The sequence below is a fragment of the Cydia splendana genome, chromosome 21 (assembly GCF_910591565.1).
Source record: "Cydia splendana chromosome 21, ilCydSple1.2, whole genome shotgun sequence".
NCBI lineage: Eukaryota > Metazoa > Arthropoda > Insecta > Lepidoptera > Tortricidae > Cydia > Cydia splendana.
Window position 1 is genome coordinate 11,184,712 of NC_085980.1, and position 26,500 is coordinate 11,211,211.

The 26,500-nt window shown below is 36.5% G+C and overlaps 2 protein-coding genes across 4 annotated transcripts; one reads left to right on the top strand and one right to left on the bottom strand.

Moving 5' to 3' along the window:
- The first annotated feature begins 3,037 nt into the window (after positions 1 to 3,037).
- Positions 3,038 to 5,922, top strand: LOC134801052 (uncharacterized). Its single transcript, XM_063773579.1, has 3 exons — positions 3,038 to 3,136; positions 5,029 to 5,079; positions 5,366 to 5,922. Exons 1-3 carry the CDS (start codon positions 3,071 to 3,073, stop codon positions 5,843 to 5,845), a joined length of 597 nt encoding a protein of 198 aa, XP_063629649.1. The 5' UTR covers positions 3,038 to 3,070; the 3' UTR covers positions 5,846 to 5,922.
- Positions 5,919 to 25,702, bottom strand: LOC134801041 (uncharacterized). Of its 3 annotated transcripts, none has more exons than XM_063773564.1 (8): positions 25,325 to 25,702; positions 17,671 to 17,837; positions 16,464 to 16,630; positions 15,162 to 15,305; positions 11,034 to 11,167; positions 8,411 to 8,554; positions 7,773 to 7,918; positions 5,919 to 6,963 (listed from the first exon to the last, which is right to left on the bottom strand). In XM_063773564.1, exons 2-8 carry the CDS (start codon positions 17,818 to 17,820, stop codon positions 6,817 to 6,819), a joined length of 1,032 nt encoding a protein of 343 aa, XP_063629634.1. In that variant the 5' UTR covers positions 17,821 to 17,837; positions 25,325 to 25,702; the 3' UTR covers positions 5,919 to 6,816. The 3 variants fall into 3 exon arrangements, with proteins under 3 accessions (XP_063629634.1, XP_063629636.1, XP_063629635.1); XM_063773566.1 differs by lacking the exon at positions 15,162 to 15,305 and adding an exon at positions 15,819 to 15,962; XM_063773565.1 differs by lacking the exon at positions 25,325 to 25,702 and adding an exon at positions 21,340 to 21,391.
- Positions 25,703 to 26,500: the final 798 nt, after the last annotated feature.

Below are 26,500 nucleotides of genomic sequence, written 5' to 3' on the forward strand. Positions count from 1 at the left end.
AGTCTGTAATGACAATACCTTATTTCCGTACAAGCACATGACATGTGTACCGGGCAGGCAATCCACCACTTTGGTGCAGTACTTGTTTTTCATCGCCTCTTCGTTCGCTTCGTCGAATACTAGCGAGCATCTTGTGAAGCCCAGCAAATGAAATGTGAAGTGAAGTATCTGCATATGAATATTAAAGTAATTTTTCACGTCACCCATTTGAAAAAGCGCTTTTTCTCATCATTTATTCGGAAAAGGGCTTTTTCCGAGTAGGATAGTAGGACCTTTCCCTGCTAGGAGGACAATTTTTCTACATTGTATGTTTTTTTTTTATTTTTAGCTTAAATTATATTTTAAAACAATGATTTCTTCATAGGTGATGTGAAAGCAGTATTTTTTTTATTTATTACATTGCACAGTATTTCACATTTCACAGTAATATATGTGTCACATGGTAGCAAAATTATTTCCGCCTTGGGCGTTAACACTTGAATCCCTCACTAGGCCCATGATTCTATTTTGGAGTCTTGCTACGCTCAGGATTTAATACTAGAATCCTCTTCGTTCAGGATTCAATATACGCCCTTGCCGTAAATATGTCATTTTGCTCCCTTATGCCACAATCTACTAATAATAGCGGAGCTTTACACAAAATATATAATTATGTATATGTAAAACAATTAGTCTACTAGACTGAAAACTAAAATTGTTGCTATAGATATACATTCGTGATTTCGGAGTTGGTCCTATAGTAAAAAATGCTCACTACAATCCCAAAACCTCCCTGGCAACAGGAATGCATTTATTTCTTAGCCACCGTGTATAATACGAGTTCTAGGATTATTTAATTTAATTCTATATGTTCACCGTCCACTGAAAACCAGCAGCGGTGCACTACGTGCCTAGAAAACATGTTGACTCATGTTGTGTGGCACGTTTATTGATACAAGAAACATGTAGTACATGTTGACTTGTTTATTTTCTTTTAGATTAAAGATTGAGTTGTCGTTTCAAATAAACTAATTTCTCATAGTATCGTTTGTAAAAAAATATTAGTAAGTGGCAAATTATACATAGACGACCGGTCTGGCCTAGTGGGTAGTGACCCTGCCTGTGAAGCCGGTGGCCCTGGGTTCGAATCCCGGTAAGGGCATTTATTTGTGTGATGAGCACAGATATTTGTTCCTGAGTCATGGGTGTTTTCTATGTATACAAGTATGTATTTATCTATATATTTAAGTATGTATATCGTCGCCTAGCACCCATAGTACAAGCTTTGCTTAGTTTGGGGCTTGGTTGATCTGTGTTAGATGCCCCCTAATATTTATTTATTTATAGTATTGGCTTTGGCTCGTTGCTGTGTTCACCACTATTGGTGTTGACTGATCAGTATATATTATAACCAGTGATCGTACATTTTCCAGCATTTTTGGTGCAGCAGAGTGGTATTAACGGAATTGGTATAGATAATTTCAACTGAAATGGTAAATTAAGGTTAATATTAACGTAATTAACGCAAATTAATCATTAGGGTTGAAATTATTTATACCAATTCCGTTAACACCACTCCGCTGCACCAAATCGATTCGCGTGGTGTTAACGGAATTGGTATAGATAATTTCAACTGAAATGGTAAATTAAGGTTACGTAATAAACGCTAATTAATCATTAGGGTTGAAATTATTTATACCAATTCCGTTAACAACACTTCGCTGCACCAAAAATGCTGTAATATGTACGATCACTGATTATAACACTTTAAGCTCTCGCGTTTTGTACACATATTTAATTACACAAACGGGTCTACCGCGATATAGCTGGTGCAACTCAGCTGAAACGTCGGAATTTAAGGTAATAACAATGAAATTACTTATATCGCGGTAGACCCGTTTGTGTATTTAAATATCTGTATATATTATATTGTCAGTAACGATCAAATCTCGTAGGTGGTTTCATATTTTTTGTTGTTTTCGATTTATAATATCTTACGTATTTATCGTATAACTAAAAAAATATTAGACTCACCAGTAAAAGCATGGTTAAGTAGCTTCCCAAACTTTGATGGACATTATGCATATCGTCACACAATGTTGTTTACGATCATTTTATAATAAATAACATTTTGGTTTTAAACAAAAATCTTCACGTTATTTTCATTTCCATAATATCTATCCGTCGGTGGCCTGGATCTCAAAATAATAGTATTTACTAGAACATGGTGATACAGTTTCTAAAAAAACCATTTCCGCTTTAACGACGCACGCTTTCGTTTTGTTTTAGAAAAGTAGGGTTGGGACTGAAAGATTTTTTTTTAATTTGAAAAAAATTCTGCGATGCATTGTTAATACATTTTTAAAATCGAGTTTGTATTAATATGTTTTTTTCTCCTTATTGAACTTATGTTTGTTAGTTTATCTAGTTTCAACCTTTTAAATAAGCAAGCAATATTTGTACTTAACTATAGATAAAGGTTTTTTTATTAGTGGCTTATTTTTGGTGCGAATCAGGCCTCGGTCACTTCGGGACTCGGTTACTTACTTTTTGTAATTATTTAACATATATTTTAGTTTATAAATTATTCAAGTATATACCTTATGAGGAAAGAAAACTACTAAAGCTTATTTCTCGTTTTCAGACATTGCTGCTTAGGGTTCATCCACATATTACGTCACTGCAACAGTATGACAGTGCGTATTAAAGACCTATCGTTGTCCTATGAAAAAGTTTATCAGGGGTGGAGGGGGTCTAGAAAATCGAAATTTTGGTGATGTAATTAATAGACGACCCCTTATTACAAAATTGAATACTACTCAGATCAAAATAAAAAAAATATTCTCATAATTGTCTGAAAACTTCTAAAATATTGAGTTTAGAGCGATGTATAAAATAAACACATGCAATATGCATCTGTCTATTTCCATCGACATCGATGCCTAAAAATTACCCACTAATTCCCCCCTATAAAACTAGCAAAGCAACAAATCTGAACAATGGTGTTGATGTTGCGCAAAGCAAAACCAATCATAGTTAATAAAAAGGCATGTTGCCGCAAGGCAACATCAATGTACGTTAGTGTATTAACATGTACTACCCGTTGTTGGGGATCACATTGATTTGTTACGTTTCTGCGGATCTTAATCGTGTGCAGGTATGATTTAACATGTTCTGAAATCTGTAGATTAATTTTGATAAACTCTCCTTATTTATGAATCTTAACAAACCTGAAAGTTACTCAATTTTTATTTCAAGCTATTACGAAGTACTTTACTTACTTTGCTATGAAAACTGCACGTTGATAATGATCACTAATAACGCCATAAGTCATAGAGAAATCTAGTAAGAATAGAGTGCTCACTCCATACATCAGTTTTGATACGAAAACGACTATTATTTTCAACAACAACAATTTACAACTATTATTAAAAGCGGAAGGAGTTGAAAATAGAGTTCCGGTTAATCCGGTTATAGTATTAGCTGAAAATTGTTGAGCATTACACTTTTCGGTCGGCGGAACATATATTGTCAAGTACTGATGATTCAACTACAAAAATAATACCTAGTCGTTTTGGTTCTAAAACGAATGTATGGATTGAGCACTCTATGTATTTTTTTCTCTATGCCACTGGTACCTATCATACTTAGGTACATAGTGTATTTATCAGTAACGGTATATAGGATGATTTAAGAGACGGGACACATTCAGTAAATGTTAATAGATCGTTTACCGTCGTAATGAAGTGAAATAATAACACCTTTGTCACAAATGCGCAAAATGTAGTACAACAAGACCTACGTACAGTCTGTACATTTTGCTAAGATCAAGTACGCCATAGTAAATGTATGGCGAACTTGATCTTAGAAATCGAACAGGCTATACCAGAAAGACATAATTTAAGAGGTGGAAAAATATGAAGCAAATATACAATAGAAACAATAGCATATTCAACAGCAGTCTGGCGGCGCAAACGATTGTGCTTGTCTGAGCCAAATAGGGGTTATTCGCGGATGGTCTAGAACGCAAAAGGACTAGTATAATATTTTACCTATATCGGTCATAGTCTACCTCGCTAACGGACAAGAACGCAAAATACCCACATTATTTTTTCCTATTCTGTGCTGTTTGGCCTTCGGCCATTTGAAGATACCTAACGAACCTAACCTACCTATGTAGGATATAGGTTAGGATATAGATAAAATATTACAGTAGTCATTTTGCGTTCTAGACCGTCCGCGATTGACCGCCAAATGGGCCCTTTCCATTATTGTTAAGTGAAAATCAGTGTAATTATTTCATTTCATTTAAGTATTCAGGAAAAACTTTCAAAACTTGTTGTTGTGGTGTAAATATGCAAATTTACTTCATGAAGTTTGAAGAAAAATGCACTCTAAATTAAAACGTTCTCTGAAACTTACTAAAATATGCATTTCAGACTCAGAACGTGCTTATTTTACATACATATTGTTCAACTTTACCGTTGCCTTGTTAAATCAAAATCATTTATATATTTTACTTACAGAGATATACCATTATTATGGATTAGGAAATAAATAAAAAATAATAACTCAGTTAAAAATAAGTGCACAATTTTGAATCTTATTGTATCAAATATTAGGTCGTAATTTGTGTACTACTGGATTTCTATTTAGGTAGAACCAGGTAAAACGGTGCATGCAATATAGTGACAAGAATCTTTCTATAATGTTATGCTTCTATTAAAATGTAAAGTGCTTTGACTGCAAAGAAAAATATCCTGTGATCGAGGATAATACTTAGTAAGGTATTCACTGAGTAACTATTTTTGCTTGCTATTATTTTAAATATTGTATTTTAATATATGCTACACCGATCTGGTAAAATTGTATTGAGACAATATGACATGTAAAATGGTACCATCTTATGTAAACATACAATTTATGGCAAATAAATAAATAAAATAAAAAAATAATTTTTTTTCTGGTGTACCCCCTGAGCACTCAACTCGGTACGTTAATTCTAATTTATAGTTAGGTATACCTACTCAAAATTATGTTTTCTTTCAGGTCTCTCCAAAATTTTTACAGAATGCTCTAGCAAAGTCAAAAAAAGACATGGTAAGTTTATAAATGGCTTATACAATTGTGTTTCAAAATAATTATTAATGATAGTAGGTATTCCTACCGTCTTATTGGCAGTAAATATTTAGGTAGATCTGAAAACAATCCTAAAATCCACTGTTAGTACTTACACATAATTAAATATTTAATACTGGATAAACAGGAAACATCATTGAGAATTTTGTTTATTTATTTTAAACTTTATTGCACAAAAACAAGTAAAAAGTATAAAAGGCGGACATAATGCCTAATTTTGCGTTTTAATTTTGTGTTTTATTTGCAGAAAGTCAAAGAGAGTGATACGTATTTCGACAAACCAGATAACAAAATGCTTATACCCGTGACCCCAGAAGAGATACAGGCAACGAAAAAGCGATTGAAGAAGCATCCGAAATCTACGATACAGAAGATCATAGCGAGGAATAAAAAGAATAAGAAGATGATGTCCCATCGTCTGACCACAAAACCAACACTTCCACCAGCTAGTTATGATGTGGAGGAATTTGACGAAAGAGACGATGATCCCACCACCCAAGCTGCACTCAAGTTCGGCAAGAAAATCAAAAAGCGGAACAACAAGGTACTAAAATACCATAGCCAGATCCAAAAAATGCCAAACAGGATATCACCGAAAGCCAAAAGAACGAAAAGAGACACAGACAGGGACAACACGATCATATTTCAGGATTTCGACGAGTTCGAATTTCTAGACAATAAAAAAGATTATGATCTTGTTAGGACACATTTCAAAAAATATTGGTGAAAATTTTAATTGAATGTTGTAGAATAAGTGAGCAAAGTAAGTTAAAGTGCGAGTGTGAAATAAAAGATTTGAATTTGTTTTTAAAATTTATTTACAAAACAATAAATATTTTATAATTAAAACTATGTTAAAGAGTATAAAAACGGTCATAATTTAATAGTACATAGCACTTAACATTTTAGCTGATATTTATCAGCGTGTTTTAGGATGTTTATAGGATGTTTACATTATGATACAAGTGAGCTAAATTGGTGATTTTATTCTCAAAATCTTGTACCGTCAATTTTCAATCACAATCAAGTAATCTCTTCTCTTGTTGCCATGTTCCACCAAATGTAAGAAATGAACTCAATTGTTTCATATTGTACCACGAATGTACCTAAACACACAAATGAAAAGTATGTAGGTATTTTCTATATAAATAGAAAAAAATATTAAATTGTAGGTACCTGTTTTCTTTCATTGTAGGTATCTTCACTTGTGATGTTAGACTTTTTCATTAATATTTTGGTCTTTGTAAAGGAATAATGACATTGCGATGGTATCAGGCTTTTTAAATTCTGTAGTTTCTGGATGTAAATTTTATTTTATGCGATGGCACAAATGTAACGTCATTTTATAACTCTGTGGTTTTCTGACAAAAATGTGCATGCTCAAATCCTTTTCTGACTTGTCCTAGTGGATGATGTAGTTGAATCATACAGCATTCCTTTCTAATTAAAGCGGAGCGCAGGCGCATATTAAGGGTTATTACTTGAAACATTCCTATATCCTTGTCCACATTCTCCTAAGATGGCCAGAAAAAGTATAAATATTGTTTTCCTGTCGCTCTTAACAGCAAGGTGGCAGAAAAGATAGATCTAATAACTCTGACTATAACTGCTTAAGTCACACCGTTCCTTACTGGAAAGTCTGAAAAGGACCTTAGTCATTTATGCGGTTCTCAATCTCTTGTGTGTAAGTTATCAGTCTTATGCTTGTTCAGCCTTGATGTCCTCTCCCCCCTTTTTGTTCCTGTACTCCCAACCGTTGTAGGCGAGGCTCTGCGCCTGGGACTCATGGTCTCTGAACGCGACGCCGCCGGATCCGTAGCCGCCCCCGCCGTATTTGTGGCCCGTCTGAAATGAAGTCCAATATTAGGTACAATCGCTATTTGTGAGCACGTTGGCCGCTCCGATATATCTGATGGCGACTGGGGATTTCGTGTACAAGGGGATTTGATTTACACCGTAGTTTAACAAGAAAAATAGAAATTTGAGAGCACCACTGAGCGAAAGCAAGAAAAAAATTATAAGCTAGGTTTTTGTTTTCAAAAAATTCGGTCCATAAAAATACGATTATATTGTCCTCCAGAAATCGTTAATTGCGAAACGTTTCATTTCATTCCAGAGATTGCTAAGCCGGATTGCAAAGCCATTTGCAAAATAACTTCCTTATTAAGAATAAATTTTCTATTTTATTATGCTGACTTGCAATCATTTGCGTCCCTAGGGAGACTTTTGAAAAGATTATAGAAAAAGAGAAATGTTTTATTAACGAAATGGTTTCCTTTTAAGAAGGCTTTAAAAGCTGCAGATTTATTTTACCAACTGAGAAATATGTATGCAGTATTTATTTAGTAGGTAGTAATATATATTTTTTCTATGTTTACTTCTCAATCCTTAAGTTGTTTGATTGGGCACACACTCCGAAGGGATCCTGACCGCATACCGACGCAAGCCCGGCCCGGCCCGGGCCGGTAGAGGCCTTAGACTGGAATCCCCAAGGAAACTGACAACGTTGTCGTCCAATTACAGCGGCTAGGCTTATTGGGAAGATTTGGAGCGAACTCAAACACGAAGCTCAAGACCGATCCTAAGGGCACACACACACACCTAGGGGACATAGGACATCAGGGCAAAGTAAGTCAAGAGTTTGCAGAACTTACCGGGTACTCATAGTGGTCGTAGCTGCCTTCCCTGTATGGTCCCTGTCCCAGGCCTATGCCAGCAGGGGAATATTGAGGTCCGGTGTAGTGGCCGCTGGAGAAAGGAGAGCTATTGGGCTTGCAGAACTTGAAATAGCCGATCACGCCTGGAAATAGTCAGAATGCATCTTAATTTTTGAAAATCTTTGTCTTGTTGCACAATTCATAGTCAGGTTGAATCTTCAGAATGACGGAGTCATTACGTATCATCGCCCACACTGTTAACTGTACATCGGTGGACCTTACGCCTTTTGTAATAATGTCCACCGATGTACAGTTAGGAGTGTTACTGTTTGTACCACACAAATACTTTTGAATCGCTTGTCAAACAAGACATGACTATAGTCATTCAATCGTAGAACCTCGTAAATCTTAGTAGTCTTTTAAAATTTAACTCAAAAGCTGTTTCTCACCATCACATTATGACGAGTTTTTTTTAATCTCCTCAGCCCCATTTAGACGGTTTAAGAACTTGCATGCGATTTTCGTTACATTGGTCGATCGACTGAATTCATTGTACTCTGCAGTGAGCAATGTTTCGAATATTGCATGCAAGGTCTTGAAGGTTTTAGAGGTTAGGCTTCAAAAAAAAGAATTACCTGGAATGATTAGGGCCATGAACCCAAGGAACTTCTTGAAGCTGGCGAGACCCAGGATGAGCGGCAGGAACAGAAGCAGCTTCAGCTTGAACAGCTTGAGGATCAGCAGCATGGGGATGATGAGCTTCTTCAGCTTATGACGACCTGGTAATAAGGAACTCTTAAAATGTGACATTATTATACTCTGTATCTTTAGGTACCGTAAAATGGGGTGAGTAGGGACGAAATTGAAGGTCAAACCTGGATATAAGTTTATTTTTATATGTGGCACATTGATTTATATGTATACAAAAAAAGTATTCCGCATGTATGAATTTTACTTTGTCAATGATAATTTGTTCTTTCATTTCATAACTTTAGAGGTAAACACGAAATAGTAGGAAATCCCAGCTCACCCCGTAGGCCGTAGTTGGGGTGACGAGGTATTTCCTACTAAGGTGAGTTTTGAAAAATGTTGGATCGACACTTTGGGATTATGAACATCATAATAGCTTGATTAGTTATTAGAATATATAATTTTTCTACTAGTCGACTGTAATTCTTGAATTAAGATTTCTTATACCAAACTGCAATTGGGTATTTTTAATGTATGGGCTCCCAACTCAACTATAATATTCATTTCGATACAGTTTAGTCAACTATAATGAAATTGACCAATCACAGCTCACCGCGATCAAGAGGACGAAACAAAACCATAGCTCAAATTAATTATTTTAGGTTGTATAGTAGAAACAATTGGTTCGTAAGTCAGAAACGCGCATGTGACACCCTTAATATAGCAACATTCATAGACTACGAAAACCACTTAGTGTTGCTTGTTAGTCTCCATAGGCTACGGTGGCCAAAATCGAGAAAACAACTGTTTAAAAATTTAATTTAGCGCGGAGCAAGTACCAGGGCCTCATGAGTTACGAGAAGGTGTCATTGACCAGCCCGCCGTATGAAGGTATCGCGGCAGCTCGCGAATCTTAGCTGTATACTTTTGGTTTGGTTTGTTTGTATGATTCTACTAGTTTAAAGTATTATTATTTGTTGACTAGTAGAAAAAGTATTGTATACAATAGTGATATAATCAAGCTTTTCAATCTCGTACCTTACTTAGGCAACTCAGCAAGCTTCGTTGCCTGAACACGGTACTCGACTGAAAAACTCTCTATTATATCACGATTGTATAAAATACTATTACGTAGCAGTAGCCTGTAAAAACCAACTCACCCCTCTGTCATCCCTCCTCACCCCCATTCATAACCCAACTGCCCTCGTAATCGCTACTCATCCCATTTTACGGTACTTAAATAAAAGTAAACAAATAATTTGTACATTTTCGGGTAGTTATAACATTTATTGATTAACCAACCAAATACCAAACCACCTGGATCTGTCACTGAACGACCTGACTTTAACCTACATTATTTGATCATGTAATGTTTTCATCTAACCTCAACTGGCTTAAGAAGCCATTTGGGGATTTTGTTACTCTTTTTTAAATAACTTTTTAAGCCTATACTACAGACTATAGGTAAAATTAACACAGACACAATGATCGTAGTGCGACCATAGAACTATGATATTACTTCGTAAGGACGGATCTTACGAGCACTAGAAATGGTACTTACTAGTTAGCGGTGTTACTCACGAATTCGAGCCAATCGTGCAGCCTAACGCAACTAGTTGCGACAAACGCGCGCGTTATGCGAACTCATCAACCAATCGCGTTGTAAATAAATAAATAAATAATAAATAAATATTATAGGACATTCTTACACAGATTGACCAAGTCCCCCAGTAAGCTCAAGAAGGCTTGTGTTGAGGGTACTCAGACAACTATATATATAATATATAAATACTTAAATACATAGAAAACAACCATGACTCAGGGACAAACATCTGTGTCATCACACAAATAAATGCCCTTACTGGGATTCGAACCCAGGACCATCGGCTTCACAGGCAGGGTCACTACCCACTAGGCCAGACCGGTCGTCGATTGTAGCGGTGTCACACCGCTGTACTGGCTCCATTCATGCCCCATTCTTATTGCTCGTAAGGCCAGTCCTGAGATATACGTCAATGAGTGCGACAGACTAAACAAGACGAAATGAAAACAACAATAACAAGATGAAATAAAGCTGATTGGTTCAGTAATAGAATGTTTAGTCTTGCTATAAATAGGCTTAATTAAATCAAAACATAGCATCGATCCAATCTAGATGGATTTGAGCAAAACAATAATGAGACATAATAAATATAATATTTTATTTTATAGGTATTCGTTATTAAATTAATAATGGGATAAAAGACTCTCAAGTTTTCAACATAATGGGAATGATTTGGTAATTCAACATAATTGTAGATACCTACGCGGAAATTTTTCGCGAAACTGTCACCATAACTCTCGCGTAGATTGATGGTACCTACCTACGACGGGAGTGGTATAACTGAGTAGATAGATCATCAGACAAGCGAAATAACTTAAAAGTATTTAGTTACACACTTTCTGAAGAAAGTGTACTTTTAAGTTATTACGCTTTTACTGAACTTTGACGCGGTGGGCAAAGTTATGTAGAAAGGGCAATGTTATAATGTTTTACGGTACTTGTTTGTAAATAAATTGTCTACTCACGGAAAGGCGGTGCCTTCTTATCCTCAATAACGTCGACTTCATCTGCGATCTCGTCGAGGAACCTCGGTGCGATGACACCATTAGACGTGACGTCATCATCCAGGTTCATTTCCAGGGCTGTAGACCTCAAGAACCTGTGGACGAATAAAAATGATTAGGTAACTATAAATCCTTCCCACAACGTTTAAAAGAAATTAACTAACTAACTAATATGGCTCAGCGATCCAAAGAGGATCTTGGCCTCCGAAACGAGAGCACGCCACTTTTCCCGATCCTGCGCCGTTTCCTGCCAATTATCGGCTTGAAGCTGACGCAGATCCGCTTCGACACTGTCTCCCCAGCGGTGTCTGGGCCGACCTACCAGGCTGCCACCAGTCAGTCTTCCCAGGTACGCCCTCTTGGCAGCCCGATCCTCTCCCATTCTTAATAGGTGACCGAACCAGCAAAGTCTGTGTGGTTGAAATTGCTTCTTAGAAATATAATCAGTCAAAAATCTACTTGAGCCGTGCCGTTTCTGAGCATTTAGTAACTGGAGACGCCTTGGCTGTCATTTTCTGCACAAAACAGTCTGCCGATTTTTGCGGGGAGAGGGGCACGTCAAATATGTATGGCTATTTGTACATGATGTGTACGTAATGTATAAATAGCCATGTCATTATCTGACGTCACGTCAGCCCATACAAAATTATGCACAATTTGTCTGACTTGTAGTATGAATATCCAGTGACTATGAAACAAAAAATGTGCACAAATGAATTTCATCCGTTTTTGTTTTTGGTTTTTAATTTACAAACAAAAAACGGTTTACCAAACTTTAATCCAATCATTTTATTGCATTTTAAATGGTACCATCGCCCACACTGTTAACTGTACATCGGTGGACCTTATGCCTTTTGTATTTAAGGTCCACCGATGTACAGTTAGGAGTGGTGCTGTTTGTACCTAACTCAAATGCGCCTATATAAAATCACTTGTTGGCATATCAAAGACAACCGGAAATTGAAAAAGGGAACGTGAGTTCAATATTTTCAGATAGGGTTGCCACTTCTATCAAAAAAGTTAAATAACTTAACTTAAGTGGATCACGTAAAGTTAAAAGAGATCCGAAAAATCAAGCTCATTTTGTATGGGACGGGGCGTTTGTATTAGAGTTTTTTTTAGTTATTTTTGAGTCGATAATGATGATATCTTGGCTTATGTACTGTTAAAGGTTATTATTGCTGGATTATTGTTGGTATTACAATACAATACAATACTCTTTATTGCACATCTCACATACACGTAGTTTACAATAAATGTACAATAACATAAACCAAGACAATAGAGGTAACAACAGGCGGTCTTATCGCTTAAGAGCGATCTCTTCCAGACAACCTTTTGGTATCGGAGACATAAGAATATATATAATAGGTATATGGTATTGTTGGATTATTGCTTCTATCTATACGCCTTTACATGGCTTGGGAATCCAAACTAATAGATGATGATTAGGGAATGCAAATCGGTTATTTTTTGTATGGAAATAATCGGTTTTTAACCGAAACCGCGGTTATTTCCATACAAAAAATAACCGATTTGCATTCCTTAATGATGATGAGCGTTAACATTCATATATAGTACTACTTAGAGAAGCCACATCTGCGATTACATTGTTTTTTATCAACTAATTTTTTTGAAGCGCAGAAACCACCTTGTTTAATTTATTTTAAAACATCATTAATGTAAAATAATCTGACAAAACTGTCGAAACGTCAATATGTTAAACATCACCCCCATCACTTCTGTGTTGGCACAGCCCTGAAAATCCGGATATCCGCTTAGCATCTAAATTAAACGTTCGGTTCCTGCCAAGTGAATGCTGGTTCCGTCAGAGCGTCACAGGTGTACTAAAGCAGTAAGAAATTCGGTATTTTTCTATCTATACTTTGTATTTTTAGGTATTTAAATAAAAATAAACAAACCCTCAAACGGCTCCTTAAGCCAATTGAGGGTGCCTGGGCTCCGTTTGGCTACTAAAACTAAAAACTAAATTGAAAAGGGGACCAAAAAGTCGTGCAGAAATTATGGAAAACCAACAGTGTTCTTATTACATTGCATCATTATGTTTCAACTTAGTTGTCTTACTGCTTTGCATAATTATGCTATCGCCTTTGGCATCAGCATGTGATTTGGCAAGATAAATGAATTATTGAACGCCGCATTACGAGTATCGCATGCTGGTTGATTCGGTTTGAATTTCGAAGAGAACCGTTGACTGTGACATTTAGAGTTCCTGGCACATTGTGGAGATTGTTGGAAAATGTAGTTTGTTTTAGATCCCGAAATTCAGTGAAATGCTTCAAATTTATCATTTGTATTCCTTTGTAACTGACACTGTTTAATGTCAGTTAGAATCAGAACTGCCGTTGTATAAGAAATCAGCCCAAACCAAAACGGACTTTGGTCAGATGATATTTTGTAGATGAAACGCAAATCCCGGCTTCCAAACATTGTAAGCAAAAATAAAAGAGAAACGTTCGTAAGCGACATTAGTAGATAGCTCCTTATCGGTAGGTGTACTATTTAGCTACCAATGTAGCCAAAAAAACATGTAGTTTGCTATTAAACTTATTATTCAATATCATTTTGCACAAGTCGCTCATGTAACAAGTCGGAAAATATGAAATAAATCTTAAAGAGCTTTAAGGATGACTCACGTTAGACCGGACCGTCTCCGGGCCGGAGCTTCCTGCGCTTACTTTTCTATGACATGACAGGCGATCACGTGACGCTCCATAGAAAACGATGCGCCGGACGCTCCGGCCCGGACGCGGCTCGGACTAATAGTTAGGGAGGCGAGGTAGCTAAATGGCGTAATTCAACGGCGCCGTCGAGACCTATCAAAATCGAAAGATAAAATAATTTCGAAAAGAAAAGCTCGTATGGCAAAAACCATTTTAGCGGTGGGTTTGGCGTGTACGGTTTTTCAAAAATGTTAAAAAAAACAGTTACTTGGGCATTCTCGAGCGCGTCAGATATTCATACTACGAATGCCCCGAGTGCCTCTGATAACAACGGTATACTAATCTGCCGGTTTGCGTGGTGGGGGTAGGCATATAAAGTAGTCAAAAATGCAAAAAAAAAAAATTTACTCGAGCGCGTCAGATTTTCGGAAGGGGTGTTAAGTAGGCCCCAAGGAAGCTTCCTTTAAAAAAACTGACGATTTCGGCGTGACGATAAGTTACGATGAATTTTTGAAAATGCAAAAAAAAAAAGTTTTTTTGAAATACTCGAGCGCGTCAGATTTTCATAGGGGAGGTTTATCTCGGTATCCTGAAAGCATATTTTTTTAATCTGACAAAAATGTTGGTGGGTTCTCTTAATCTGACCGAAAAAGGTTTTTTGGTTTCTTTTTTTTCCTTTCTTTCTCCTTGATAAAACGGGGAATTTAAGAATGACAATAAAATTACCTTTTTTGTTTATTTAAACTTTTTTTTTTGTAAAATGTATCGTTCGCGACTTATATGCCGCAACGCGTTCTTAGGAAGACGAAATGGCTCCTCCACACTTCCGGTCATGCGGAAACCGGCAGATTTTGTATTTTTAGTAAGTTTTAGATTATATTCTTCAAAATAAAAAATAAAAAAATCGCGCTCGAGAATGCCGGATTAACGTTTTTTTTTTACAAGTTCGCGACCCTATAACTCGGCGGCGTCAAGGACTTATCGTCAGATTAGTTAAATTTAGTCTTTAAACACTAAAATCAACCCCCAATATCTTAATCTGAGGCGCTCGAGTATTTCAGACTATCCATTTTTTTTTACTAATCTGATCGTCTATCCTAGGCGTGCGTCACTACATATAGAGCTAAATACTTTACAAGGTTCTTCTATTAGGTCTAACGTATCTCTCATATCTTAAACTGCCACGCTCGAGTATTGCCGAATTTTCCCCTATTCGCCTCCCTAACTATAACGTGAGTCATCCTTTATTCATTGGAAATCATGTACTTTTGATCCCGGATTGACTTATCTTCTTATAAGTCCTTTAAAAATGCGTACAATTAAAAATCAGGCTGTATTTGGTCATTACAATTGCTATAATCTATCTGATGTTGGCTTTACCTAAAACTATCAAACGAAGACTTACCTTTCAATCTTCCTCATCCCGAACTTGACCGAGGCGTCCCAGTCGGAGTCCTCACTGCGCGGCTGGGAGCTTAGCTGTGGGGGTTCTCCCGCCAGGGCTCTGGCTTGGGACTCCACCTTCACCAGAACAGCGTTTTCTGATAGCCTGTGATAAGTTTGAACTTGACCAAGGCATCCCAGTCTGAGTCCTCACTGCGCGGCTGGGAGCTTAGCTGTGGGGGTTCTCTCGCCAGGGCTCTGGCTTGGGACTCCACCTTCACCAGCGTTTTCTGACGGTGTCTGTATTTTAACCATCAAACGAAGACTTACCGTTCAATCTTCCTCATGCCGAACTTGGCCAAGGCATCCCAGTCGGAGTCCTCACTGCGCGGCTGGGAGCTGAGTTGTGGGGGTTCTCTGGCCAGGGCTCTGGCTTGGGACTCCACCTTCACCAGCGTTTTCTGACGGTGTCTGTATTTTAACCATCAAACGAAGACTTACCGTTCAATCTTCCTCATGCCGAACTTGGCCAAGGCATCCCAGTCTGAGTCCTCACTGCGCGGCTGGGAGCTTAGCTGTGGGGGTTCTCCCGCCAGGGCTCTGGCTTGGGACTCCACCTTCACCAGCGTTTTCTGACGGTGTCTGTATTTTAACCATAAAACGATTAACGAAGACTTACCGTTCAATCTTCCTCATGCCGAACTTGACCAAGGCGTCCCAGTCGGAGTCCTCACTGCGCGGCTGGGAGCTAAGCTGTGGAGGTTCTCTGGCCAGAGCTCTGGCTTGGGACTCCACCTTCACCAGAACAGCGTTTTCTGATAGCCTGTGATAAGTTTGACAAGTTAGTTATCATTAGTCCAACATAATATATGTGTATAAAAGGTACCCTGAAGTTTTGATCGTGAGATGACTGGACCCTATACGGCTTTTCATATTATATAGAAAGTTAGATGATACTCGGGTCAAAAACTATTTAAGTATGAGTTAAGGTTATGCGGCTTTCCTGTGGATATCATAAAATAAATCGATTTCAAAGGTAAGAAAATTATTCTTACCTAACCCTTCTAGGCATGTTCCAACCTATTACTTCTTAAAAGCTGTATGATTAAAGCCTTATTAAAGTTTACCAAAACCGTACACAAGAAAGATGCCAGTTTTTCAGAATATTTTTGAGCCAGTTGCTTTCGTAAGAATGTGTTCTTACTCGAATTCTTACCATAAGGTTGCCAAAAACGGACTCCAGATTAAGGCATATAATAATTAAGGTTGAAAATCATTACCGTGTCTATACGGCAGCCATTTTGGATCTTGGAGTTTTACTTACTGGTAAGCAGGCCTGTCGAAGAAATCATCAAAGGAGCGTAGTGCCTGCGCCTTGAAGCAGTCCCCAAGGTCCCCGTTGACGCACTGCTGCGTCGCCTGTTGGATGTAAGGGTCCTGGTCTTCGCCGAAGCCTAGCCAGTCCAGGAACCCTCGGCCTTGGGCTTCAGGCTGGAAATATAGTTTTTTTCAGGTTGTAATATGGCAATTAGCCACTTTCAGTGTTTAACAGTAACACAATGGTTTACTGTAACATAAACGCATATTGCTTGTGTCAGCACAACCTAACGTGTATATATAGGCAGGCATTTAGAGAATATACGTTCTTATACTATCACACATAAGGTGTATCACTTCTACTCCCATCACCAGTTCGAAACCATATATAACAATACCCCTCTCTTGTTATTTCAAGGTAAGAGGCACAATGCTCTGGTGATCTGGTGCTTAGGTGGACAAAATTCACTATTAAGCTTTAAATTTCTCTTAAAGCCATGGACGAATGTACCAAACGCGCTCTATAAAATATGGCATTGTCTTATCTAAATTTTTAACAAGCAGAAACGTCTGCGTACGATGCTATTAAACTTAGAATAAACTTAAAAGTGGAAAAATTACTGTCTTGGGTGAGACTTGAACTCACGGCCTCTGGATCGATACTCCAGCGCTCTGCCATCTGAACCACCAAGACCTCATCCATAGCCAGCAAATCTTTCCACCATATGGGTTAAGGGGACCCTAGCGACATCTACCGTAAGAGTGTTACACTTCTTAAACGGCTACCGGAGTTCCAAGTCATATTGGAAGTCACCCAAGACAGTAATATTTCCACTTTTAAATTTATTCTAAGTTTAATTGTCTTATCTGTTTGGTTAATGGAGCTTTATTTCTCTTTGTGCCTGTATGTAGATTTAAATCTCGACGTAATTTTGATCAGTACCAAAGTCATGATATGTTTTGAATTAAGTATACTTGAAGCATTTTCGGTAGATATGAACTTTAGAAAATCTAGAAGGACTGTTGAATGTCCAAAAAAAAATTAGAATAAGTACCCAAAATTTCCTCAACATTTACATAGCCTAGCATGACGAAAATTGCCTTGCTTGCTTGAAAAAACAATGATTTTCTCTCAAACACTATTATACCATATAGGTATCATTATTCGGATTTAGATATAGTCCTAAATAAAATCTTATTATAAAATATCTTACCGATCTGCCTTGGCCTCCATTAAAATGTAATGACCTCCCCTCCTCCCTTTCTTCTTTGGGCGGCTGATCGGGCAGCCTAAACCCCCCATCGGCTTGCGATCGCAACGCAAGAGTGGCTAACACCACCACCGTCCACCAGCTTGAACGCATTTTAGGAGACTATTGATCTGGAAGTAAACAAAATGTATGGTTACATCTCACGCCCTCGTCAGACAAAGAATGAAGGACTTTGGAGCAGGATATCTGGAACCAAAGGACTTCTAAACGCTACCCATGAGCTCCATCATCCGGCACAAGGATACGGTGGGAAAAGGTCTTGAGTAGTTGACGGATCTTTTCTAGGGGGTAATTGGACAAAAGATCCCTATGGGTCGAAGTGTATCCGCAAGGGCCCCCGAAAACAATAAGATAAGATAAGATGGTTACATCTCAAAATAAGGATACATCTTTTAATATTTTTGCGTCATAAATAGCATAAATGCTTTAGTTTTCATTTTGTAATAAAATATCAGGAAGAACGTAAATTAATAATTCATAATTCATAATTTATTGCATAATCAAATCAGCAACTATCAAATAAAAAATAACAATTTTGTTGTTTCATTTTCCAAATTTCGTGAGGCCGAATCGGACTCCGTGTCTTTAAAAACCCATAGAATTTTTTAAAGATGGTATCTCTATGATGCTTTTATCAAAATGGTAAGAAAGGAACTGATTTTACACCAAAAAGCAAGAACATAACATTTCACTGTCTGCTGAAATATGATTTTTGGTAGTAGACGTCGGAATAAAGTACTAGGTACATAATTATGCTCTCGGAAAATCGAAAGGTTACCTGAAGAAGCTTGCTTTTCTATAAAATATCCTTTTTCATCTCAAAAAAAGAAAATAGAAAGGAAGATCTTTGAATATTACGAAAATATCCACATTTTATTTACACATTTTTACCACACACATATTCCTAAATTAGGAACATTTACGACAAGCAAATATCACCCATATTGTGTGACGCGGGTGCATGTGACATTTAACCCACCCCTTATTTACGGAATACGATGATATTCCCTGATACATGTCAATACAAGATATCATTAGGACGGCCTTGGCAAATATTAGGCCTAAATAAATTTATTTGTGTAGAGGTTTTTTTGCTGTCTTTTTCAAAATTGGACCAAATAATCTTACCTTCAGGGGCTTAGAGGATATAACCAAACTGAGACGCCATGTCTGTAATTTTCGGTACAAAACAGTCTGCCGATTTTTGCGGTGGAGGGGCACGTCAAATGTATACGTAACGTAAAAATAGCCTTGTCAGACAAGATTAACGTCAGTCCATACAATGTGTATGACCATTGGCCGCCTATTTTCGACAGAGGGGAACGCCTGTTAATGGCTACTCCGTTTGGTTATATCCTCTAAGTTCAGGGGCATTCCGGAAAAATGACAGGTAGGTACATGACGCTATTTCTTTAAAGGGGCCCACTGATTAACAGTCCGCCGGACGGTATCGGCCTGTCAGTTGTTCGGAACTGTCAAAATTTTGTTCTAACTGACAGGCCGATACCGTCCGGCGGACTGTTAATCAGTGGGCCCCTTAACACTTCTGATAAAGCTAAGGAGCCGATATTTGGCATGTTAATTTTTGATAATTTAGTTTTAAATTCAACGGTATACACGGTGGCCAAAAAATAAGTGCATACCCGTTGCCAGGGAAGTTTTGGGATTATACTGAGCAACTTTTACTATGAGACCATCCCCGAAATCGCGAAAAAAAAATTTACGCTACCATAGAAAATGGACCAGCCAAAATGTATGAAAGAGCCAAATTTTTTTTCGCGATTTTGGGGTTGGTCCTATAGTAAAAGTTGCTCAGTGTAATCCCAAAACCTCCCTGGCAACGGGAATGCACTTATTTTTTGACCACCCTGTATAATACAGATACTTTTCTAGAACACTAACAGTAATAGTTAGTGTTCTAGAAAAGTAAACCTAACATAATTTTATTACGGAAATCATCATTAAAGGTTATGAAGGGAGTGTTCTATGGAAATGACTAATTATTTGAAGACGAAGTCGCGGGTTGAAGCTTATTTTAATATACTATGCCTGTTTTTTTTATTACTTGTTCTATCATTTAAAGTAAGGCTAGATAAAAAATATTATTTACACAATAGTACAAGTTTTACAAGAAGTACAAATCTAAACCAATTACAACAGTAAAGTTAATAATTCAAATAAGTTCTTCAAAAGTGACAAATAAATTCGTAAAGTCCCTTTCAAAAGTCCAATTACGCACTGAAATAAATAATTGACTTTTGTGTTTAGGCGTTTCAATTTCAATTAGATACCTACTTATCTATTAAATGCGAAACAGAAGAGTTTCAAAAGTTTGTTTTCATTGTACTTATTTATTTGCTCGTCTGATCATTAATTTAGGAAGATTTCTGATAAAAAATAATAAAGACGAGCAAATTATTATACAATATTAAAATTGTGGGGTTTCGTCACGCAGTGACGATGTCACCCCCGTAATGTAAATATTACCTACCTGCTACAAAATTACGCAAGTAAGTATAACGGGTTAGCACTGATTGACTAGCACGTTATCTTTTCGCGGATTAGCAAAGTAATATTTTGGTTTTAATTACCTACTACATTAAATATTTAAGATTGCACATCATCATCATTGCAATTGTAAATAATTATGTAGTTAGGTATCACACTTTGTCAGTAGATAAAGGCGCGAAATTCAAATTTTCTATGGAACGATAACCATTCGCGCCTACATTTTTTTTACCTACTTAATATTGGTACCGTATGTACACGAAAGTGTTTTTTTTTTTCGTTAAAGCGGAAACAGAATACGACAATGTTGCTTGCATGATACCTATATATACATATAGGTAAAGAAATTGAATCACGAACTGACATTCTTACCCAGTTACCCCTTACAAGCCTCAATTAGTAAATTTATTTATTAATTTAACATAAGTGAAAATGACAGATTAGGGTAAAAAAAAAAGCTAATTAACGCTTGTAGCGCGTTTATGTTTAACGCCATGATTGTTCGAAGTTATTTTTATCTTTTTATGTTAGTTATATTACTGTTCAGTATTTAACTAGAATTTAAATTGCATGGCGTTTTTATAGGTCTACAATAGTTATTTGTTTTACAAGGGGGCAAAGTTGTTGTTTAACCGCTCGTGCTAATATTGATACCCAAGCAAGCGAAAGATTCCAAAATTGAACCACGAGCGTAGCGAGTGGTTCGGAAATGGAATCTTGAGCGTTGCGAGGGTTTCAAAGCACGAGGGTTAAACAAAATTTGCCCCCGAGTGAAACACAAAATTTTTCACCACACCAACCCGAAGCAAATATTAAATGTAAAATATCAAACAAAATCAAACCAAATCAAATCCAAATTAATGTTATTAAATATTTATCATCCAAAATCATCATTTAAAAGTCAATTCTACCAGCAAACATAAGAAAACAACTCAAAATTTGCATTTGATTACTTTGCCTCACATGTGAATAAAATGCAACTTTGCTATCAGTTTTTGAAGTGCAAAGTAAGGCTTTCCGAGCTGGTGTGGTGAAAATTATATTATCAATACTAATATCAAAAGTTTATAACGTCCTAATTTGTATATAGATACACTTACCTACATCATTATAAATCCTTTAACAAATCACATCCTTAGATAATCTGATAACAAAACTAATCAAAACTTGCTTTTCACTGCAAAACTTTCACGTGTCTGATTTAAACTATGTCTAAAATATTAGACACACAAACACTTTGAAATTCAACTTTAAACATTTGACACTAAAGTCCAAAATCGCTCACGCAAAGATTTCTAGAATCCACGGAACACGTTCAAAGTTATCTTCGTTTGCGTACAAAATGAACTTCTAAAACTCAGCCTGTCTACAGCTGAATGTGTAATGCAATCTAATATTAACGGTGTTACATGCAAATAGAGTTAGAAATTGCGTGTCATTTAAGTCGAGCAGCCGGCTAAATTGAATAAGACTTAATTTAAATGGAACTGGTGAAGGAATACGGTCTTCTTTACTAAGGAGGTTGCCGTCACGGCTTGTATGGCCAATGAGGGGACCGCTACACATAGCTAACGGGAAAATTTGAACATCGAAAGTAGAGCGAGACTGCAATATATAAAACCGTTAGCAAAATGAACTGTATTCGAATGAAGTTACGGTTCAAATTAAATTATACGCTTTGGGTTTCGAATGCGCTGGAGTCTATCCTTTGACGTTACTGGCGTCACGTATCGTGAACTTGTTTCTTTGACAAGTGAATTGAGACTTTATTTCTATTTTAATAAAGTTAGATTTATGGTGTAGATGATGGGAGTGAATGACTAGCTAGTGTAGACAAGGAGAGCAAAAAAATGGCGCGAAACCATTCAACCGGTTAACATTATCATGAATAGTTACGACTTACGAGAATAATTGAAGTGCATTTATTTTCGTAAAAGACATGAGGAAGACATTTTTGTTATCTCGTACTATGTATACTTATTATGTAGGTCCCTATATAGGTACGCGTGTTTTTTAGTACTTTAGTACTATTACACTAAATTAGGTAATCTACAAGTGGATTCTTAACAAGATGCACATATACATATTATGTAGTTTTAAAATTGAAACGTGACTTAATCGTTCATAGGCACAGTTATCTACTTTTTGTATGAACTTAAATTCATTTTTAATATCATAATTTGACTGTTTTCTGGCCCCAATTTCACATCGGTGACAGGTGCGACGAATTGTAAAATCACTGTTGCTGACGTCACAGGCATCCATGGGCTACGATTACCACTTACCATCGGGCGGGCCGTACTCCTGTTTGCCACCATCATTGTATTATTTAAAAAAACTTTATTATATCGGATAAAAACAGATATTTCTCTTGCGAGGTTTCTGACAATTGTCAAAGATTTAGAAGAATTGTAGGTAATTCTTGACAGGTAATGAGTTATATGTCGGAATTTCGTGACAATTGTAGTGTTTCTTGTGACAATTGTCAGAAACCTCGCAGGAGAAATATCTGTTTTTATCCGATATAATAAAGTTTTTTTTAATAATACAATGATGGTGGCAAACAGGAATACGGCCCGCCCGATGGTAAGCGGTAACCGTAGCCCATGGATGCCTGTGACGTCAGCAACAGTGATTTTACAATTCGCCGCACCTGTCACGTTGGTGAAACAGGGGCCTGGTGACATTGATGCCACAAACTTTCACCAAGAAGTGTTTTTTGCATGAGCTGACATTTATACAAGTCAACATCGGCCCCTATTCACCACACTGACAATTGTCACCTGACATTGACAATTCACCGCACATTACTGGTCCAACAAGTACACATTGACGCTATGTATCGTCGCTTACCGACCCATCCAACAAATGTATATGAAATTGTCAATGTCATGTGTTAATTTTACTGTCAAGTTGGTGAAATAGGCGCCAATCTTTATTATGATATATAAAATCTACACGAAGTTTTCTTCTTATATAATATTTTCACTTAAAAAACGAATGAATAACTCAAATAAAATCACGTTCAATTCATACGGCTTCGTAATCCACAGAGGAATTCGATACTGCCAAGCTTTCAAACTCCGAAATTCTATCCTATTTTGTACAGCATAAGGTATATTTTAATACTGACTTGGAAGTAAATTGTTTGGCGAGTGGGCCTTAAATTTTGTTGAGCAAAAATGAATCATTTGGCCCCATTTTGAGCGTCAATGTCCAAGCGTGATTTGAATCCTTAATTAGTGAGAAAATAAAACCATCTTTAAAATTGTGGATATGGTATTATTTAGGTCACATTACCGTGTCGCTGATGGCACTTATTTAAGTTAAGCATATTAACGCAAAGATTCAATATAAGTATTATTAAAAAATAAAATAGGTCAATTGCTCAAAGGTTAACTGGAAGAGATCCCTTGAAGGGATAAGTTCGCCTTTGTACTAATGACGAATGTTATTTTTCCGGTTTTATTTTATTTTTGTACAATAAAGTGTTAAAAAAAAATAGGTTTTTGGAACTAGTGAGTACAAAAACCTACATAAATTATTTTTGTTTAATGTGAAGAATATTAGACGTACGATTATTTTATTTACAATGGATCCTTTACTGATATGTAATTAAAGATGTAATGTAGGTACTGTAATACACTTACCTACTTTACTTAGATTAGTACTTATGAACTCTATTAGTAAAAATAAGTTTTATTATAATATTTCAAGCAAGTATAAGTTTCAAGACATATTATTAAAACCTATTTAAATTTATGTTATTATTTACCTACTGTATTTACATAATAGTACAAAATCATCCATCTTACGTTGTTATTATGCGTCAATGCACTTTGTTACGTAATGAGCTTTTGTGACATAACCAAATTAACAATACCACATCCGTTATGTAACGTTCATATGTTCGTGGTCTTGACCTAAAATAATATGAACCGAGTCAGGATACTTTCTCCTAACTGGTGCTTTTAACTGCGTAACTGTTACGGCTCCTCTACACGATGGGCCAACGCCGGGCAATCCAAGGGATGTAGAATGAGATAGCAATATCACGCATAAATGCGTCCCTTGGATTGGTCAGCGTTGGCCCAACGTGTAGAGGAGCCATTATACATTAATTCAAACCTCATAGCTTTTAGTATCTGGAGATGTCATCGCTGTCATTTTCTTTACGAAACAGTCTGCCGACTTTTGCGGGGGAGGGAACGTCAAATGTATTGCTATTTTGACATGATTTGTACGTAACGTACAAATTGCCATGTCAGTCAGTCCATACAAAAGTTTGCACAATTGTGCAAGTTTTTCGGCAGAGGGGTAAGCTCTTAAAGGCGACTCCAGTTATTAAATGCTCTAAAATTGAAACACAACAATATTAGGTCAAGCTTGGAAAATAAAATGCAATAATAGCTGATCTGTAAAATTTTAAACTATGACAGTATGAAATGGTATGAAATTTAGTCTGTAAAAATATTGATATTTTATGCGATAATGCTCATATTTTTTATCATAAGATGTTGACTGAGAATAATTCTTTACCGAAAAGAAAAACTAAGTAGGAAATTTTCTATTTATTACGATGCGATTCTCAAAATGAGCTCTTTCATTAACACGATATTTGTTTAAAAAACATTATTTTTTAATTTTCTCATTTACCCCCCAAAAGTGGCCTCCATATTTAAAATTCATTTGTTTACGCAAGATGTCCGTCTTTGGGTCACGAATTTACATAAGTATGTATGTGTAATTTCAACTTAATTGGTCCAGTACTTTTGGAGAAAATGACGCACGAGTGATCCTATAAGGGTTCCGTTTTTCCCTTTTGAGGTAAGTACGGAACCCTAAAACCACCAGGTGTGCTAGTTTTAGGGATAAGTTCGCCTTTGTACTACACATTTATGTTATACATATCTGATGTAATAATAAAATTATTCCTTTCTTTTCGTACAATAAAGAGTATACTTACTTACTTAGTTTTATGTTTACAGTAAACATTATGCAATTAATTAAAAACGTTGACACTTTAATAACAAACAAAAGAAAGTTCACAAAACACATCTCATAAATCATGTCACTTCCACACACTTACCTAAAAACAGTAAAATATAGTCCACGTTCGATGCACTGTAGTATGCAAGCCGGAGTGAGCAACCTAGCCTCAGACAACCTTATATAATAACAACATAACAATTGCACAAACTTCTTGGATCCGTATTGTATCAACCCAACCCTGACAACAAGCACAAGCGAAAACCAACTCTATGACAATACGCAAAAAGTAGAATTTAATTTGCCGATATTTAACCTGAACTAAAACCTGGTGTGCTGTTTTGGTCAATGTTATGTAATAAGTGATTTTATGCTTTGTTCAGTTGTAACACAGTCAGTTTTCGAATGTTGTGGATAGATATCGTAGGACCTTCGAGTTTGAATGAAGTTAGCGCAACGTAGTTTGGGGTATCCCAGCGAACAACTTGCGTGGACGTTGATATGGTATGGAAGCGGCTTTTTCAATATTTTTGTTACAATTAGTTCAAAAGTGTTCGGTTATTAGTGCAAAAGTCTTTTAGGTTCAGGGTTAATAACTATAAAACAAAGCAATTTTATTGACACTTCATTTCATCAACGTCAGCTGTATTCTTTCGAACTTTCGACGCTAAGAGGATAATACAGAGATGTAGTGCATAATTGTTTTCCATCGTATTTTCTCGCAAACGTTCGTATTTGTCATGCTAGTTCAGTCAACCTTAGTACTTTTTGTACCGATACTGACTGAAATAGCAGGACACGATTTAGACACGTTCGTATGTTTCGTATGGAAAATAATAATTATGCACTACATCTGTATATATAAATTAGACCTGTGCACAAACATGCGAACACGTTCGGATGTGTTGACGTCGAGTAAAAAATTAAAAATCCAATCGCATTTTTAGTAATTTTCGTTTTTCATAAAAAAAAAACAATTGTCGATCACACATTTTTAACTGACTATTCGTTAACCTTATTTCAAAACCCAACCACCAAAAAAAAATTATTAGGTACTGATCGACCAATACAGGCCCATGAGGCCCTGTGAAAAGTGTACCTAATGTTACCTACTGTTTATACATAGTTACAAGTGGAGTTAATACATACTGTTAAATACACATTACATAGGTAGATATATTAGGTAAGTATGTATAAACAAAAGTAGTCTCCCTTGACGCAAGCTCACATGGTCCAATAATGTGGTTTTCACAATAATCAATGTACAGTACAGTTA

Excerpts from the sequence above, each read along its gene's own strand:
- LOC134801052 (XM_063773579.1), top strand. The coding sequence starts at position 3,071 with ATGTACTACCCGTTGTTGGGGATCACATTGATTTGTTACGTTTCTGCG. Across the intron at positions 3,137-5,028 it reads CGGATCTTAATCGTGTGCAG|GTCTCTCCAAAATTTTTACA; the intron begins GTATGATTTAAC and ends GTTTTCTTTCAG. Across the intron at positions 5,080-5,365 it reads CAAAGTCAAAAAAAGACATG|AAAGTCAAAGAGAGTGATAC; the intron begins GTAAGTTTATAA and ends TTTTATTTGCAG.
- LOC134801041 (XM_063773564.1), bottom strand. The coding sequence starts at position 17,820 with ATGCGTTCAAGCTGGTGGACGGTGGTGGTGTTAGCCACTCTTGCGTTG. Across the intron at positions 11,168-15,161 it reads GGGATGAGGAAGATTGAAAG|GTTCTTGAGGTCTACAGCCC; the intron begins GTAAGTCTTCGT and ends ATTCGTCCACAG. Across the intron at positions 7,919-8,410 it reads CATGGCCCTAATCATTCCAG|GCGTGATCGGCTATTTCAAG; the intron begins GTAATTCTTTTT and ends GACTATTTCCAG.